We start from the raw sequence: 18,978 nt of genomic DNA, 5'->3' as shown, positions 1-18,978 counted from the left end.
AGAATACAGTTGATACAACCCCGCCTCTACCCGTGGCTGTTGTACGAGGCGACTAAGGGAAAATAAGCAAGTGTTTTTTTTTGCTTTTAAACACACATAACTCTTAATAGACATGCCTGGGGATGAGATGCGGGAAGTTGAAGCCCTCATCACTACTACACCCAACTACGCTATCTCCGTTTCCTCGGTGTATTACCAAGATGTTTTTACTACTTTAAAATTTGTACAGTAAACTATCAAAAGTATAATAAAAGTACCTACTTTAGTGTGCGATTAGCATATTAATTATTACTGCCATGTTTCGCACAAGTTGCGTTCAGTAATGCGAAGTTAAATTATTATAAGACGGCACTTAAGTTCTCGCTACGTCTCTTGGAAGTCGTTGTGGTGACAGTTAGTAGTTCCATTAGAAACGGTATCGCGCCTCAGCATTGCCTCAACGCCTCATCCCGCACTATTATATAGACTGAGCGATTACTATAAGATTTACTCAAATGTAATAATGAACAACGACTTAAGGGCACCAAGAGGCATCTTCAGTTCAGTTTGAGTCTATATACAGAAGTAAAGTTAATTGCTACTGCACTACTGTATTTAAACAATGAAGCTATATCACCATCATCTTAAACCGATTGACCTCCACTGCTGGACATAGGTCTTTTAGTAGCCAGCCCTTCCAGCGACTCGAATTCCAGCTCTTCTAGGCCAGCGGCTTCCAGCGACCCGCGAATACTTTGATTAGAAACTTATTTATGAAAACGCAAAGCAACGCTCTCGATGCATTTGTAACGTAAGTTTATCAACCTTTTTTATATAGCTTTGACTATGAATTTTTCAGTGGTGCCCTAACATTGGTGTCCTTTTGAGTGGAAATTAAATAAAAAACATGAAAATTAAAAACGGTTTATATTTCATGGATAGATTATTTTGATTAATGATCCAGAACATCTAAAAAAATCCCTTAAAAAAAATTCCAAGGTTCGAAAAATAAATAAATAATAAATATGTATCATAGTTGTTTCAATTAACCCACTATGAAAATAACCGTAACAATTGAGATATCGCGTAGCACTTATTTCCTTATCATGCGGCTGAACTAAAATCTTGATTATAGACTGATGTCTGAATGTAAGCATTACTTATATGGTACATAATATACCGTATAGGCATGTTCAGTTATCATGTATCAGATCTTAAAAGGTTTCAATATAAAAAATATGGTTGTCTAATGACCGGAAAATTGGGGAATTCACTGAACTTTTACTTAGATCCTGTAGCCAGTAATTATGTTGTGGTGGGCACTTAGAGGGGAGTACAGCGATGTACGTTTGAAACCACCTCCCTTCTCCAAGAGAGGCCAATAGGTACAGCTCTAGGGACGAATGTCCGACACTACTTATGTATAAAATACGAATTTATCGGTTGCTTTTATCACGCTATTAAATTTTAAATTGGTTTTTACTACAAATTTTGTAACCTCGTCACCAAATGAAGCGTAATTTCCTGGATGCCTAGCGTGCGATTTTCTACCTACGTTTTCTTTTTCGATTGCTTAAAAATTAACCACGATGTGTATCGCTACGCCAACGTATGAAGAAAGTCTAACTTTGGGCACCTTGTATTTTAAATCGTAAAGTTTAGGCAATATTACGTTTTATTTTGAATACTGGATAGCATCTACTTCCCAGTATTCGGGGTGAGCCAATTGAATCACGTTTCCATCAAGGCCACTTAATTACCTTCTGGAAAGGAAATTTACGTCACCCTAATTCCGTTCAAAGTTTTGTTCATAAAAGGTGGCTATAATGCTTGATTTGTTTCAAGACGGATCTGGAAATGGAAAATTTTACGTCTCACATTTACATAATAGTCTACTGATTTTATGACTGTTTTTGGAACTTAGGGTGGGTATCTAAGAACAATGAATAATAAAGTGGGCATTGATACCTGTCAATACCTACCCATTAAATCTTTTTATTGACTTTTGTTATAGTCGCTTAATTTTTATAATGTGTTATTGTCATTTGTATTTTGTTATGATTAAAAACAAGGGTTGTGAAAACTCGTTGATTTTCGAGTGCTAAAACAGATCTATTGAAAGTTATTTAAAACTAGTGCGTTTGAAATGTCAATTACAGTCTCCAAATTTGGCAGAACTTTTTCACTTTGTCGTTATTAGTTTCGATAACCGCGAACTTTACTCTTGTACTAGGGGTAGTAACTCTACCAACCTGTCGGTCGGCCTGTTTAAATAAGAGGAACTTTACCTACTAAGAATAAAGTTGGTAAGTTGCAAATAATTAGGTAGTTGGTTCGGTCGTTAGTTCTCCGACTCGTAACATTCCGCTACCGCCATTAGAAACGGTCTCGCCGCGGGCGTCCTTATTTGACGTTATCGTAGTCCCAGTTCCCACTTTATAACGCTACTTGCCTACATATTGAGCATAAACAGCTCTATTTTCTCTTGCATTATTATTAATTATATTTTCATTTATTTCCTCTAGTGTGGGTTTCTTTACATAAAGCTTACATTGCCCGTATCACGCATGATCGATCTGGTCTGATGTATGATGATCATCACTTATCAGAGGAGGAAGAGCATGTTTACAGCACCTATTAGTACAAAAATAGAAACATAAGTTCTTAGTGGCTGTGAGAAAAATATTCAAAAACATCCTGGCACTTACCCAACAAGAGAACGGTGCATGACTGAAAAAGATTATGAGATACAAGATCTACTCGCCGAACCCAATACTCCAGCCTATTGGGTAGTTAATCGGCCGGAATTCGCCTTGAATATCTCTGAAAAGAAATGATTTACTTGAGTTCCAACCTAGGTTGTGATGTATCGATGAAGCTAACTGGTATAACGAACAAAAAACAGTAATTTTATTGGCACATAATTGTAAAGATTTACGGCAACATTAGATTTACGGAATCAATTGCTACATTCGTACAGATAAAACGTCGTGATATTTCATACCGTGACTGCTTTTTCACTGGCCCGATTGTGACAATAAAGGTTATCGCACACATAATAACAACTCTGAGACGGATCAGCATCGTCTCACTTTGAGGCGTCTAGCATTGTTTGTATGGATTTTCCATGAAATATATGGATTACAACACACGCAGCGAGACGGCGAGGTTGCACGGCCAAGCAACGCAGTTTAAATGAACTTATTTATTTATCCTTAGTATACTTACAGCTAGCCAAAACGTATATTAAGTCAGTTACAGATGTACATTACGAAAATATTAGTTAATTTGTCTTAATATAGTTTAGGGCTTATGGGCATTGTAACTGCTACTGATTGGAAGGAGATCCATTGCTGAAACCCAGTCTACCTACTTTTGGTGCTCATCTTGCTCCGGTTATGTGCATCCGTTCATAGGAAATTGTGTCTTAGTGGTTGATCAGTGACCAAAATTACTGATGATAAGAACTAATTATCTAGTGTAAATATTCAAAGAATTTGTTCGCAGCATTTTTCTGTGTACTAATGCACACTTATTTCTTTCGCTTTATTTATTTTTTAAATAATGCATTTTGAAAACAATTCACGAACACGACAACGTACCAATGGAAATTTGATTTATCTTCATATTTTAGAAAAAACTATGAAGACTGACCAAGAAACTAAAACCTCGTAATATTGCAGATAAAAATGACACTATTTATTTTATAATGTCAAATGCATTGCAGATATGGAGCCCCCAGAACAGGTTTTTTTCATTTTCCTGGTCAGACTCTATTGACATTTTTTTCATTTGTATGTTTTTCATTAGTACATTATGTCATTGATCGACCACTCCATTAAATTGTAATAGCAGACTTGGCCTACTGCTTTGCGATCAGTTTCTGTGTTGATGTGTGTGCGATAACCTTTAGAGGCAAGCAACACGAGGCGCCCGCTCAATGATAACTCCTATTATCTCTGAGATCGTGGGTCCCTAATCGCGTCGCTCCTCACCCCCGCCATTCAACTCGTTCCCTTATCACGAATTAGCCCTCGTTGCTTTCGGTTCACGCTCAAATTGGACCGTTTCGCGTACTCTCATTTAAAGTGAACACCATTTTGTGTAACAACAGCACGCTAATTAAGATAATTAAAACATGTTAGCTCCGCCGACGAATATCGTCTAGAGCAGAGGTTAAGAGTGGCGTCTATTGCGTCACAGGTCGCAGACTCAATAATAGCCGATGTATGTTATTGCTTCAGTTGATATCACTGACATCAGATCACGTCTGATTATATATCTAAGATGCAGCGTTCAAACCCATAGAATATATCACTTGTAGTACAAATTAAGATAAGTAAAACATTATAGCTCTGCTGACTGACAAAGATCGTCTGGAGCAGAGGTTAAGATCATGTCTGTTGCGTCAGAAGTCGCAGACTCAATGATGGATGATTTTTGTTATTGCCTTAGTTGATATCACTGACATAAGATCATATTCCGCGTGTGCGTGTGTGTGTGTTTGTGTGCATGTTTTTTCTTTTTTAAATCTACGGTTATAGGATGCTCTTTCGGAATAAAAAGTCTCATGTGTCCGTTTCAAATTCCGTTCCGTCCCATCATTTTGGGAATTTTATCAACATATATATATATATGGCTGTCCCGCGGTTGGGCCGAACATACGTAACCAACAAACAGATTCACCTACTTACATTAAAATTATCAGCATGGAATTACAATATCTACCGTTCATAGATGAAGATAGCGACTAGTTACCTCAGCTATCAGGGCTTAGACCATAATTTCCAGCTAAGAAAATTCTGAGCCCACTACCCACCTAAAGAAGCCCCTGACGTACTTCTATTATATTATCCAGCTCTATTATTATTTGGGCCCATAAGATAATTAAGTTGTATCTAATATAAGTGACTGCCATCCTAGCTACCCCATATTTGCAGACGTTACACTCGGATGAATTCTAACTTAATTATACCTAATTAAGGTTATTTTATAAGGAGGAGTGTTGTTATAGTAAATATTAAATCGAGTGTGATTTATTTATCATGACACAGTATATAAGTTTTTGCTGCTTTTACATTGACAATTGGGAAACGTCACTATAAATGCTATTGATAGCTGGCTATCTGGCTCGGCTTCTCAACCGTATAAATCAGAAAAAAAACTGCCATATAAATTTATTTCTCGGTGAGTTGGTTGCCAGTTCTTTTTATACCGAAAAAAAAATAGGTTTTATTATATTTTCATAAACCACCTATATATATATACAGTTAAAGTGACAAGTTATCTTATCGACGCGATGGTGAAAACCGTTGCGTGGTTTAGGAGGAGTTAAAGGAGGAGACAGAAAAGACGCGGAAATCGATTCATACTATGTAAAGTGTATTATACTATGCAAATCTTTAAACCAAATGGTCTAAAAGTATTGCTATTAAATATGATCCTTGTGATAAAGAATACAAGTTAGAAGAACAAGATATTATCATTTAGTTCAGTTGAGAGATGTGTATAACAGAATCGGCACCATTGAACCTAAAAAGTAATAATATTTAATATGATATTTAATAAATCGTTTTCTAGTTTGTATAAGAACTCTCCGGAAACTAATATCTTAAAATATTATTTGTCTATTTTGAAGCCGCATAAGAGTTCAAGCATGGTCCTATAGCTTACATTCTTTCTGTAAAAAGTATAAAGCCGATTTTTATAATCGATGAAAATCTGCTATAAGTGAATCTGAGTACTATTGAATTACATCATCACATTCTGTGATAATACTGAATACACTACAGAAACGAATTAAACCAATGAAACAGTTGCGAAGAAAACTTCAATACTTATTGCTATTTCTAAATTAAAACTCGATATTGCTCTTCATATGGACGTACTCGTGCTTGCCCGTTGAAGATTGCGTACCCAAGAATGTTACGCTTTCAACTTTCTGAATAGCAAATATCGATGCACGGTTCAGTAACGTTGGCAATGTACGAACGCAAAGTTGCAACGAGTGGGAAGAATATACGAGGTATACATTAGGGGAAAGGCGAACCGGCAAGGGTGGGCGCGAGTGCTATTTGCAAGTTACAGTCCGCGGTGCCTCGGTCTGTGTGCACTCGGACTGCCAAATTGAAACGAGCCGCAACTCGAGCAAAATGAACGGTTGCTTTTCGATATTCCGCTCCATTTCTCTACCTGTTGGGAGTCGGAAGGGTTGTCAAGAGAAATAAATTATTTTAAATTCAGGCAGCATTGAATACCTAAGAACAATGAATATTAAAGTGAATACTGATTATCTGTCTGTGACATAGTATTTTTTACAACCCGACGACAAAAAAAAAGACATTCAGAGAACACTGAATTCTGGGGGCTTACTACGATTGCCTAAGGCAATAGGTATAATTTTGATAAAGGATTTGGATTATACTTTTCATTACATTGATAAAGCTGACATTTAGTTTCACAATCACAATATAACCCTTATTTTAAAACTTCAAATTATGAGCGAAAAATTTACAGTAGGACATTCATCATTGACATTTCTTATTGTAGTTTCGTAACTAATGAGCCCAACTCGGGCAAAATGGACGTTTGCTTTTTTGTATTCCGCTTTACTCCTTCCTCTACCTGTTGGGAGTTGAAAGGGTTGTCAAGAAATAAAAGATGTTAAATTCACGCAGGTCTGATGATCTGTGACATTGTAGTCGTAACTGTCCTGCACAATATAACATTCTGTAACGTAAGTTTTTATACCTCTTCAATTGGATTTTGCGTCCAGCACGGCTAGCATGGGCAAGAGACAATTATCTCCCCGGGGAAAGGATAAAAAATCTTCTTCTACAGTTTTATCAACTCTCAGAGCCCTGGCAAACAAGTGAAATAATATCCAAATAATATATAAATGGGGGTAACCTTCCCCTATTCCATGTTCCCGTACTTTAGCAGGTGGACACGATAATTATATCCCCCGTTAGGGTATACAATCGGGGGCTATATTTTATGTCTCCTGCCTGTGCTAGCCCTTATTAGATATAGGATGCTTACACACAAAACAATTTATTTCTCACCATGGAATAGTATAGACATTGGAAAGATTAACTTGTTTGTTGTTGATTGCTTGTGTATGTTTGGTTTTAATTCAGTTACAACGCGTACGATTAGTATGCGAAGGAAAAGGCGAAGTGGCAAAAATTGGCGATTGCTTTTTGCAAGTTACGGCCCGCGGTGCCTCGATCCGTGTGCACTCGGACTGCCAAATTGAAACGAGCCGCAACTCGAGCAAAATGAACGGTTGCTATTCGATATTCATTTTTCTACCTGTTAGGATTAGTAAGGGTTGTCGATACGAATCTTAAACTCAGACAATATAGCACAGAGTTACATGTGTGACATGTATATATTATTATGTATGTAGTATTTATGTAAGAGTAAAAATCATGATAAACAAACTTGTCATCATTGAAAAGGTCAAAACTAATGTCACAGAATCAATATTTCGCGATCAGCTGACAAGTTTTTTTATCAGGCTAGTTTATATCATTCAAGTGGATTATTTTTGATTATTCTCTACTAATAGAGTCGTACCGCCAAGAAACTTGAGATCCGGAATTTCTAAAGGTCACGAGACCTTTAAGTCCATGTTAAAGACATACCGGAGACGTCCTTAAGTTGACGTTCTCCTGATGTCGTCAAGTCCTACGGCTCAACCCCTTTGTGTTGGCCTGCCCTCCGGCGACGTTGTTGAAACCTTGTTGATAGCTTCAGACAATCCGAAGGAACGACAAGCGACTTTACTTTGTGATCTATTTTAAATAATAAAAGACAGTCAAATTATTCACCTTAATAGCGTAACTGTAGGGTGGTAACCCTGGATGTTGGTATATATATAATTTCAACGTTTGAAAACCTTTACAGGCTTGTCGGCTATTATCAGTATTGGTTAAATTGCCTCCATTGAACTAAAATTGAAAACCGTCTTGCAACAGTACGGACAATTCCATTTTAACATTTCAGTAATATTGACCCATTTAATATCTACCTGTACGTACTTATTTATTTATTACTAGCAAGTACGTACCTACTTACGTACCAGCTTGTATTTAAATTATTCAGCCTTGACGAGGGTTTGAGAGGAAGCGTACGTTTTGATTAAACACCTGGATAATTGAAAAATTTCCCAATATTTCAGTTTGGCAATTAAGTGAGTAATCGAATTAACGACATGCACTTTTATTATAATCATCACAACCTTTGTCCCACTGATAAGTACCGGCATCCTCGAGGGCCAATAATATGGGAGAGGGTGTTAAGGCTCCTCGTTGCCCTAATGTATGTGGGCTGGCGAGCTTTTACTCGTAACGTAACGTAACGTAAACGTAAAAGCTTAGTTTTTTAGCTTTAAGTGTACGAATGTAGTTATCGCCATCATCTCACTTCTATGTACATTTTTTTTACACAAATCCGACTACCACAAAGAGGTTTTTTCAGTTATCAATTTCAGGTTAATATGGCACTCACAATTAATGTGGCTTTATATTGGTAAAGGAATTTTAGATAGGTGAAAGGTTCAGTGGATCCAGAGATACTCCCCGATAATCTCACAAACTCAACAACCTCCCAAACTTTACCTCTTTTCTAATATTAGTATAGATGTTATTTACGCAGAAAATGGACATGAATATGCCGTTATTAAATGAAGAAATATTTGACTTTGACCTTGGGGCAACAGCCAGTCATCTAATTCACTGCTCGTTTACACAATCATCGCTTCATGTGGTGAAAGCCTAGTGGGTATTACTTGCATTATCGGTGAAGGAAATTTTCTTGTGAATACCTGCATGCCTGAGAGTTCTCCATAATGTTTTCAGAGGCTCGAGATATCTTGTAATCCGTGCGAGCTTTGTACGGCCTAAACCATCATTTTGAGAAGACCTGTATGTACCCTTTAAGTTGTGGGCCGGTAATTGGATTACATTTTTATGAATGACACAGTACATATACAGTCTTATGCCACACTGATATATATTGGGTAAACCTTTTGATAACTTTGAAGCATAACATTATCGCACTTTATTGTTAGTGTGTATCTCCGAGTCTTAACGTGCAACTTTGTCTGTATAGTTTCAGGAATCTTATAAATATTTTCGGTTTAAAAACGTTATGCTCACATCATCACCATCATCGTGGCAACTGATGAATATCCACTGCTGGACAAAAAGCAGGGTTTTCCCCACATTCAAAGGACTTATGTTCATCGACCTCCAGCGACTCTTTTCTCTTTTGTAGATACTTGAACACTTTGAAACCCCAATGACCATCATTCCTCCCAGCCACTTTAATATGTCACCGTATAGTTATTTAATCTTACATTTTTTTTATTGTAAAATCACAATCTTTTACAATAAAACTGTCATAGTCAAGTGTAATAATTATTAAAACGATAATATTGACTGACTCAGTAAGTTGAAATCTTCTTGACAATGTTTGCAAATTCCTTTCGCCAGCAAGAAATTTAAATGACATTCCAAAGGAAAACGTCTACGAGTAATTGAATAGTATTTGAGTTATTACTAATTGCAGAAATTGAATATAACAAAAAGAAACCGATTCCTTTGTTCAATCGTCTATCCGTTGTTGAGTAGTTACAAAAAGAAAGCTGGAAAATTGTAAAAAAGCAAGGCGAACTGGGAACAATAAGAATTTATTAATTGTTTCAATTTTGTAGATACTACGTTTAGATAACTAAATCGTTTCCAATTTCCATTTTCTTATGGATGTTAATTGGATAACTTTTTTTAGACTTTTTTTTATAGGTATATAAAAAACTATAGGTAAACTTATAGGTATATATATATATATAATATGTTATATATATATATACCTATAAGTCTCGTTATCATCTCGTTAATATTAATATCGGTATTGTCATCTTGTCTGTGTTTCAACTGATAAATGTAAACGTCCACTTCTGGACAGTGGGTATTTTGTGAGGACTTGAAAACTTCATGGTTTTTTTTGTAGTTTAAATCGTCATTCTATTCATAATATTATCACAGGCAACAGGTTGTTTATCTGTTTGTTTACGAAATAATAAGTATCCATGTAGCACCATTACATATTACTCTTTTTTGAGTTACTGCTTTAAGAATTCCTTCTAAATGATATTGTACAGATATCAGGAAAAAAAATCTTGATAATGGCAGTGATGGAGACTAATGGATTCAGATGTGAAAGCCTTATTTTTTTTTTTAAATCGAAATAAGGGAAATTATCCGATGATTTTGACAAAATACATACTGACTGCTGTGCGTAGAAATAGCCACCAGCAGCATTCTTGTCACCATTCAATGCCTTGTAGGTATTGTTATTAGTTTGTTATATTTTAAGTTACTTTTAATTTCATCTAGTATATTGAATCTTAAGTGCGGTTATGAACACGAATTTGTGATAATTAGATATCGCTATTATAGCCCGCCAACCCGCTTTGGAGAAGCGTGAAGGCTAAAAACTCTATCCCGTCTTCAATGATAGAGATGATGGAATAGAGATTGAGGAGACGTGAACGACTTCACGTACACACACACACACACACGCACACACGAATTTACACTCAGCACACTCAATAAAATAAAAACAGATGTAAATCCTAACTTACTATTATAAACGTGAAAGTGAGTTTGTTTATTTGTCCTTCACGCCCTAACTGAGCAACCGACGTTATTTTACTTTATTTTTTCCATAGAATTAGTTGAAAGGACGGAGGGTAACAAAGGCTATATTTTATTTTAGGAAAACTAACCGTTCCTACTGGATTTGTAAAAAACCGTAATAACACTGAATGAACCCAGGCAACAGCTATTAGTAAGGGGAAATAAATGCTTAAAAATGTAATATACTATGTTTCGTTTTCACAGGTACAAGGTAGAGGTCGCTGGCAAAAGCTTGCCAGTACTCACCACCTTGGACAAGGGGCGATACGGTGTGATCGTCTTCGAATCCCTGTCGAAATACGCCAACATGGACAAGTGGAATCGAGAACTGCTCGACAAATACTGTCGAGAATATTCAGTAGGGGTCGTTGGCTTCGCAACGCCAGGCGAGGAGAGCCTTGTTGGTGCTCAACTGAAAGGATTCCCACTCTTCATGCATACCAATCTGCGGCTTAAGGTAATTGAAATTTATTGTGCGCTATATTGTCGCCCACAATATCAGCCGTCTCTACCCTGCTATTACCTTTAATATAATATCGTTCCGGCAATAAATCTTCACGCTTTATCGCTGTATTATGGATAATAGTAGTCTGTGAGTTGAGAATTAGTATCCACTTGAATTTATATTCATTGTTCCTTAATGCCATCAGATTACAATATATAATGATGTAAGACTAATTAAGTCGTTTTAATATCCAAAAATTTATTCTACACACTAACGTAAGTAATTAAAAACAAAAAATAATTAGTAATAATAATAAAATAGAATATCTTTATTTGGTGTTACTTATTAATCTGTTTTATATGTAAAAATACCAATTTATATTAACATAGTCGTATCACCATTATATAACTTGTAGAATCGTATGATAAATGTAAAATGTAAATTGTTGATGGAATAGAGGAACTTCTGAGTTGCTTGCCGGCTTCTTCTCGAGTAGAATCTGCCTTCCAAACCGGTGGTAAAGTCACTTACAAATAGACAGAATTGACGTTTCAAAAGTGCTTATAGAATTCTTTGAATATATGAATTTAATTTTTTTGAATTTTGATGATATGTTACGTAAACTGTAATAAAAAAAGGTTCGACCAATATCTTAAGAAGCTTTCTCTTGGTTGTTAGAACAAGGGTCATATTCAGAAGGCAGTAATTCTTGAAACGGCACGTATTGTGAGGAGGTTCCTCACTTTGGAGCCCTGACCGCCGATTGCCTGGGTACTCAAAAGCCCCACCAGTGGAGTAGTGGTTTTTTTTTATAAATTTTAATAGTGTTTTTTGTTTTTCTTTTATTAAAATCTAAAACAAAAGAGGAAAAATATATGATAAATAAAAAAATTAAGAACGACTTAAATAATAAACCAACGAATAGGTCTAACGATTCTCATTTTTTTGTTAAAAAATAAATTCATTAACGAATATAAAAAAATAGTATAACGCCTTAGCTAAAATAATTTGCGTGAAGTTTCGTTTCGTTGGTGTTCCAGTGATTGTAATTAGACATTTATAAGTTTGAAAAGAAAATCTTCATAATACATCGCTGACCTTTTTTTCAAATGTAAAAAACGCGATGTAAACAGTAAAAATAAAATCTCAGTACGGTTACGACATTAAAAAATGAGGCCAAGCTAATGTAGAATTTTCCATTTAGGACGCAGCATTGAACCCTGCTTCACCGGTTTTGCGGCTGGCTCGAGCTGGCGAAACCGCCTGGGGCCCACTACCCGGCGAGCACTGGACTGTCTTCAGGGCCAACTCTTCTACATATGAGCCAGTCGCTTGGGCGTTGAGGCAGACTGATTATGGAGTCAATGGTAACTACGCACAGTTTTATTATACGCGAGATATGCTGACACCATGACATGGCAAGTCTTGGAGGATGCCTTCACCGAAGAGGGTTCCTGATACATAAAGTAATAATAGTTGAATAATAAATGTTACGTAGTACATAATTAACTGTAGTTGTATAAGTTAAGTATAGGAAAGTTATAAGGCTTAAATAAATAAATAAATGCTGACACCAACATGAAAATAATGTTTCTTTATTCATTTATGAAAATAAATGATAGAAAAGTATTCTATTCAAGCAGACCGACTCTTTTATACCTTATTGTTATTTCGATTGTCTAAACGTCATCATCATGTTGGGCTCAGACTTCCAGACATTTTTGAGCGCATACCCAACAAGCTGCTTTAATGCGGGTTGGCGAGCTTAAACTATTTTTAATCTTATGATCGGGGCCTTCGCTTCGCGACGGCTTAACGTGCTACGATTACCGTTGTCCTAAAACAAGCCTATTACTGATTTCATGACATAAAAAAACCTAAATAGTATTAGTAGAGCTTTTTGTGACAGAGCTCGTTCGGGAAAGTAAATAGCCATAAATATTTCTGCCGCTTAGCAGCATTGCTGTGTTCCGGTCTGGAAGGCTTGGTTACCGGTGCAATAACAGACGCATGAGGCTTAAAAATTCCGCCGCAGATTGATGAATACAGAAATTATATTTGTAGGACGTGCTCCTTGCATGCCCAGCGTACTTTTGCACTGTTTAGGCGATGGTTTTCCACTTACCATCACGTGGACCATCTGCTCGGAAAGTAATATATAGTATACATATATACTATGACAATTCACACATCGCCATCTAGCCCCAAAGTAAGCGTAGCTTGTGTTATGGGTACTAAGATAGCTGATGAATTGTTTTTTATGAATATAGTACACATAAATACTTATAATATTACAGATAAACACCCAGACACTGAAAAACATTAATGTTCGTCACACAAACATTTAACAGTTGTGGGAATCGAACCCACGACCTTGGACTCAGAAAGCAGGGTCGCTGCCCACTGCGCCACTCGGCCGTCAATTATTACTATCATAAAAAAAAACACTTAAAATGTTTCGCCCGACGGTAGAAATAAACCCGGGACCCCGTGATAAAACATGCTAAGCACCATGCTGTAGGTAGTGTTTACCGAAATAGCGTGCTCAACTTAAAGATAGGTAATCAATATGCAAAAAGCTTACCCCGTTATAACTTGGTATCAGATATGTAAATGTAGGTCGATATTTTACAACAGTTACCAAAAACATTGGTAATCCAAGTTGTAGAACAACAACAAAACTTGCGTATCGTTTATCAGAAAACTTAAACTCAAGCTACTTTTGTTACTTAACAATTTTAAAAGCAGCTAAGTTTTTAGACTACTTATAAAGTGGAAATCAAAGAACGCATTAATTAAAATGGTTCTGCATGAAAATTTATTATACTTACTTATACCGCATAATATCGCTTTATAATTTACTTAATTACCGAAACACGCAATACAAGTTTAATATTACTTATTTTAAAACGTGCTCTTTTTTGGAGGCTTGGCTCACGCGTAGGTACTCTATGCGCGTGAACTTTACGTGCCTCCTTAGTAATAATAGTCGATCTCTCTAGCGTGGGCTTTTAGGTCGGAGATTCCGGGTTCGATTTCCGACTGAAGTAACTTCCTCATCATCATTATCGACCCACTACTTACTGGCCCACTACAGGGAACGGATCTCCCCTCACAATTAAAAGGGAGTAGGGCCGTAGTTCACCACGCTGGCCCAGTGCGGATTGGTGGACTCTACACACCTCTGAGAACATTATGGAGAAAGACTCTTAGGCATGCACTCCTAACGATGTTCTCCTTATAAGTTGAAACAAGTGATATTATTTTTGTTTAAAGCGCACATTACTTAGAAAAGAAACTGTGCGTGCAGAGATTCGAATTCGGTCCCTCGAAAAAAAGTCTCAAGTCCTACCCACTGGGCTGGTTATAAACGCTTCACCGCTTTCTTTTGGGAGTAGCTTGGGAATTCAAAATATCTCTTTGAGCGTTTTGATACGATATCGCGTAGAAACCGAATAGGGGGGAACCAAAGTTACTGCTTTACACCTAACTGGTCCGTCCGCCCGCTACCATTTTAGACTTCACCATCGCTCAACAATAGGTGAGATTGCAGGGAAGAGCGAAGTGTTAATGGAATAATAAAAAATGGAATAAATGCAGAAGTTGATGCTTGAACGTGGGACGATAGAAAACCCACTGTTGCTTTTACAATATTAGTGGGGTTTTTGGAATAAAAATACCTATTAGATGACTTAAAGTCATAATTGATGAAATCTTTTCAGCCATTTAATAAGCCATGAAGAGATAAAAACAAAAAGGCCCTTTGTATCTTTCCCATATTATGACGATGACGAATGAACGGTTTCCGCTCATTATTTAGCGATGAAACGAAGCTTAAGTCTCTCTCCGGCCCGTATTTCACCATGGAAAAATACCTTTATAAAGTTGTTCTATTGCTGCGTGATATATGGGCAAATCGACAAACTCACATTCGATTTTATAATACTATTAACCTGCCCGTGGCTTCGCCCGAGTGCAATCCATACTAATGTTACAAATGCATAACAGTGTCTGTTTTTTTGTATCTAAACTTGATGAAATTTGGCACACATGCAACTTGCATTCTGGAGATGGACATTGGATAAAATTTATCCCAAAAAAGCTGTCGGAAAAATTTTCCGCGGGATTTAAAAATAAGCAATTGTTAACCTATCTTTCACTTGACTTACTTCGAAGAAATGTGGCATGGAATAGTTGTCAGTAGTCAGCCTGGAGACGGCCATGGAATACAATATATCCCGGGATATCTTAAATCACGCGAATCCCTCCGTGAGAAGTTTAAAGAAAAAGGCATACTTACTGTAGCTTCACAATATATTTATAACAATATAGTATTTGTAAGACAACATATTAGTCTTTATAAACAAAAAGTGGACATAAACAGTGACTTACAAGAAATGGTCATAAATTAGTGTCATCTGCATATCGTCTGCGTAAGGTACAGGGATCATTTGTGGGATTGAGTATACGCTTTTATAATATGATTCCTAAGGTGATTTTGGACCTGCCAATGCACAAGTTTAAAGAATTTGTTAAAACACATTTATTACAGCGAGGTTACTATACAATTGATGAATTTTTTAATGACAAGGTTGCTTGAAAGCATCCGGCTCCGCTTTCAGCTCTCACAAGATAGAAAAATGAATTTTAAAGTGCAAAATGTAAATTGTTGCTGTTGGAAAAGAGCAACTGCTGAGTTTCTTGCCGGCTTCTTCTCGGTAGAATCTGCCTTCCGAACCGATGGTAGAATCACTACAAACAGACAGACTTGACGTTTCAAAAGTGCTTATATTAGGCCTACTTGAAATAAATGAATTTTGAATAAAGGCCGGCATAAAAGACGCGGACGCGACATTGGCCAGTTGTGTTAGACATGCAAAAGTTGCTGCTTGAAAGAAGAAAATACCAGCAAACAAACTTTCGTATTTATTTATTACAACAAAAGAACAAAAACGTTACATTTTACAAACAATTTAAAATGCACAACAATTTTAGATAAAACAGTTCTATAATGCCACAATGTTCTTGCATGTAATATTGTTGCTGCAGCACTGGACGGACTGCTGAACGCAACTGGACTGTGTGATGGCAACAAAGTTATTATATTTAAGTAGGGATAATAAATGGATGCTTTATAGCAGCGAGCATTTTTAGATTGATTTATAGCACACATTTTGTCCCCGGCTCACGTAACTAAAACGTTTTCTTCCTCAACAAAGCATGCGTGAAATACGTTATCATAGCCGAAAATAAAAATGTATGGCACGGAGCGGGTTACGTGCGATACAACTGTAGTTCGTATGATATCGAATTCGATGACATCACTGGAATTCCGGCGCGCGTGCCGCACGATATGAATACGAATTCTTGGCGCCATTCGGCCTGCGCTAATGACCCGCGAAACCTATGCCGGTGGCTAAATACCTTCCTAATATATCTATCATAGCATATATGAAGCGGTGATAGCCCAGTGGGTAGGAGCTCGACTTCACTTTCGGGGGACCGAAAGTGAAGTCGAGCACGCACCTTTAACTTTTCAAGTTATGTGCGTTTTAATTAATTGTAATATGACTTGCTTCAACGATAAAGGAAAACATGAGGAAGCCTGCATGCTTGTGAGTTTTACATAATATTCTCAAAGGTGTGTGGAGTCCACCAATCCGAACAGGGCCAGTGTGGTGGACTGCGGCCTTAACCCCTTCTCATTGTGGGAGGAGACCCGTGGCCTTTAGTGGGCCAGTAATGGGTTGATATGATGATGGTGATGATGATATTTATCGTTAATTAAAAATGGGTAGAAAATATAAAAAAAATGGGTAGAAAGTATAAGAAATGAGCTAATATGAATGAATATTGAAGGTTAATATTTATGTTTATTTATTTTTCATGTTGCCCTAAAACGCAAACGACGACTACGATTTATTATAAAAAGTTTCTGTTACTATTTGTATACTCTTTGGCTCGGTTATTAATAAAAATGGCCACAGATTTCTTTGCACGTGATGTTTTTAGGTATGAAGTCATCAAGAAAACTAATTAAAGAGGTCCGTAAAATGTTTTGCCGACCGGATTCACGCTACGTAGGTCGATTGTTTTTTTGCTTTGGTCACGTGCTCTTAGTGTCGTTTTGATCAGATTGTTCTTCTCAGGATGCCATAGACCTAGTTTGGGTTCAGTACACTTACTATCAGTGTTTGAAAGCGCTGATAGCCCAATGGGTAGGAGCTCGACTTCACTTTCGGGGTTCAAGTTCGTATCCCAGCACGCACCTCTAACTTATCTAAGTTATGTGCATTTTTAGTAATTAAAATATCACTTGCTTCGCCGGTGAAGGAAACACATCGTTAGGAAACCTGCATGCATGAGAGTTCTCCATAATGTTCCCAGTCTCTCTTGGTGTGTGGATTCCACCAATGCGTACTGGGCCAGCGTGGTGGACTACGGCATTTACCCCTTCTCATTAAGAGTTGATATGATGATGATAACGACAGTTATTACAAGAATTGCATCCTCGAAATTATAAAAGTTATTTTATTACTATCGGTGCTCATTTGGTGGATCTTCGTGACTTATTCCGCGTTTGAACTCTCATCATGTGCGCGACAGCATTGTCGCGGACATTTAAAAAAAATCTTAAACAGAAACAATTACATTATTTGCATTGTTCTGGCTTAACTTAAACCGTCCACGCATGAAAGCTCTATATAGTTGGAGCGTAATGTTATGAAACCTACAGCATTCATCGGTAAATGGACTATTCAACAAAAAAAAAATCCAATTCGAACCAGTAGTTCTTCAGATAAGCGCGTTCAACCAAGCAAACTCTTTAGCTTAATAATATTAGTATATAGATTTATGTACCTACATTTAAATGTTAGTAAAAAGACCCAGACCTTTATGTCTCATTCAACGCTAATCAATTTCTCTAGTAAAAGCTTTATTGGCTCAAGCCTTTTGTTAACGGGTCAAATGAATTTGCCTCGGCTCGTCTATCAGGGGACCTTTGACCGGTCCTGGAATTAAATATATTAATGTCAACGGAACGAGAATAAACTTTATTTCAATAAGATTAAGCACTGAAATAGCGTAAACTAGTTCATATAAAAATTTATATCCGAATACTACGATAGTGATTCACGTATTTGGTACAGTGGCAGAGTTTACGGTCATCCGTTCTTGACGATAAAGAACAATTACTTTCTTATTGTGTGAAATATTGACGTCGAGGCCTTTGCCCCGATGTGGGAAAGTCAATTATTTAAATTGATAGCCAGCCCAATAAAAACAGTTCTTTCGTCTGGGGGGAGTCAGTCTCCGAAGTCGATAAATATGTACTAATGTCTCCCTCAGTCTTCTCTTTTCACATTATCTTGTACGCAATTCTTTTGAAGAATCTTTATTGGTCGATTAGAATCAATGTTACGAGTTATTGGATTGGAGTCATAATTTTTTGTGTGAAACCTTGTCTAGTCAATTAGCACGAACCTTCAGACCGAAAACTGTATGATGTAACTGCCAATGAGTATAATAACAGTCTTAATTATTATATATGTAACTTTGTTACAAGAAGCGGTGATAGCGTAGTGGGTAGGAGCTCGACTTCACTTTTGGGGGGCCGAGTTCGAATCCAAGCATGCACCTCTAACTTTCCCGAGTTACGTGCGTTTTAAGCAATTAAAATATCACTTGCTTTAACGGAAACCTGCATACCAGACAGTTCTCCATAATGTTCTCAAAGGTGTGTGAAGTCCACCAATCCGCACTGGGCCAGCGTGGTGGACTACGGCCTTAACCCCTTCTCATTGTGGGAGGAGACCAGTGCCCTGTACTTAGTGGGCCGGTAATGGG

At 37.0% G+C, this 18,978-nt stretch overlaps 1 protein-coding gene across 1 annotated transcript in view; it reads left to right on the top strand.

Annotated features, from left to right (window-relative positions):
- Nucleotides 1–18,978, top strand: part of LOC120625788 (bifunctional heparan sulfate N-deacetylase/N-sulfotransferase) — a 75,644-nt gene that overhangs the window by 16,433 nt on the left and 40,233 nt on the right. The window contains exons 3-4 of the mRNA XM_039892995.1: nucleotides 10,890–11,142; nucleotides 12,335–12,497. Of these exons, the coding sequence (XP_039748929.1) occupies nucleotides 10,890–11,142; nucleotides 12,335–12,497 (416 nt within the window). The remainder of the gene's footprint in view (nucleotides 1–10,889; nucleotides 11,143–12,334; nucleotides 12,498–18,978) is intronic.

Source organism: Pararge aegeria, chromosome 8 (assembly GCF_905163445.1).
Source record: "Pararge aegeria chromosome 8, ilParAegt1.1, whole genome shotgun sequence".
NCBI lineage: Eukaryota > Metazoa > Arthropoda > Insecta > Lepidoptera > Nymphalidae > Pararge > Pararge aegeria.
Note: the sequence above shows the minus strand (reverse complement) of the source record. Positions and strands in the feature narration are given on the sequence as shown.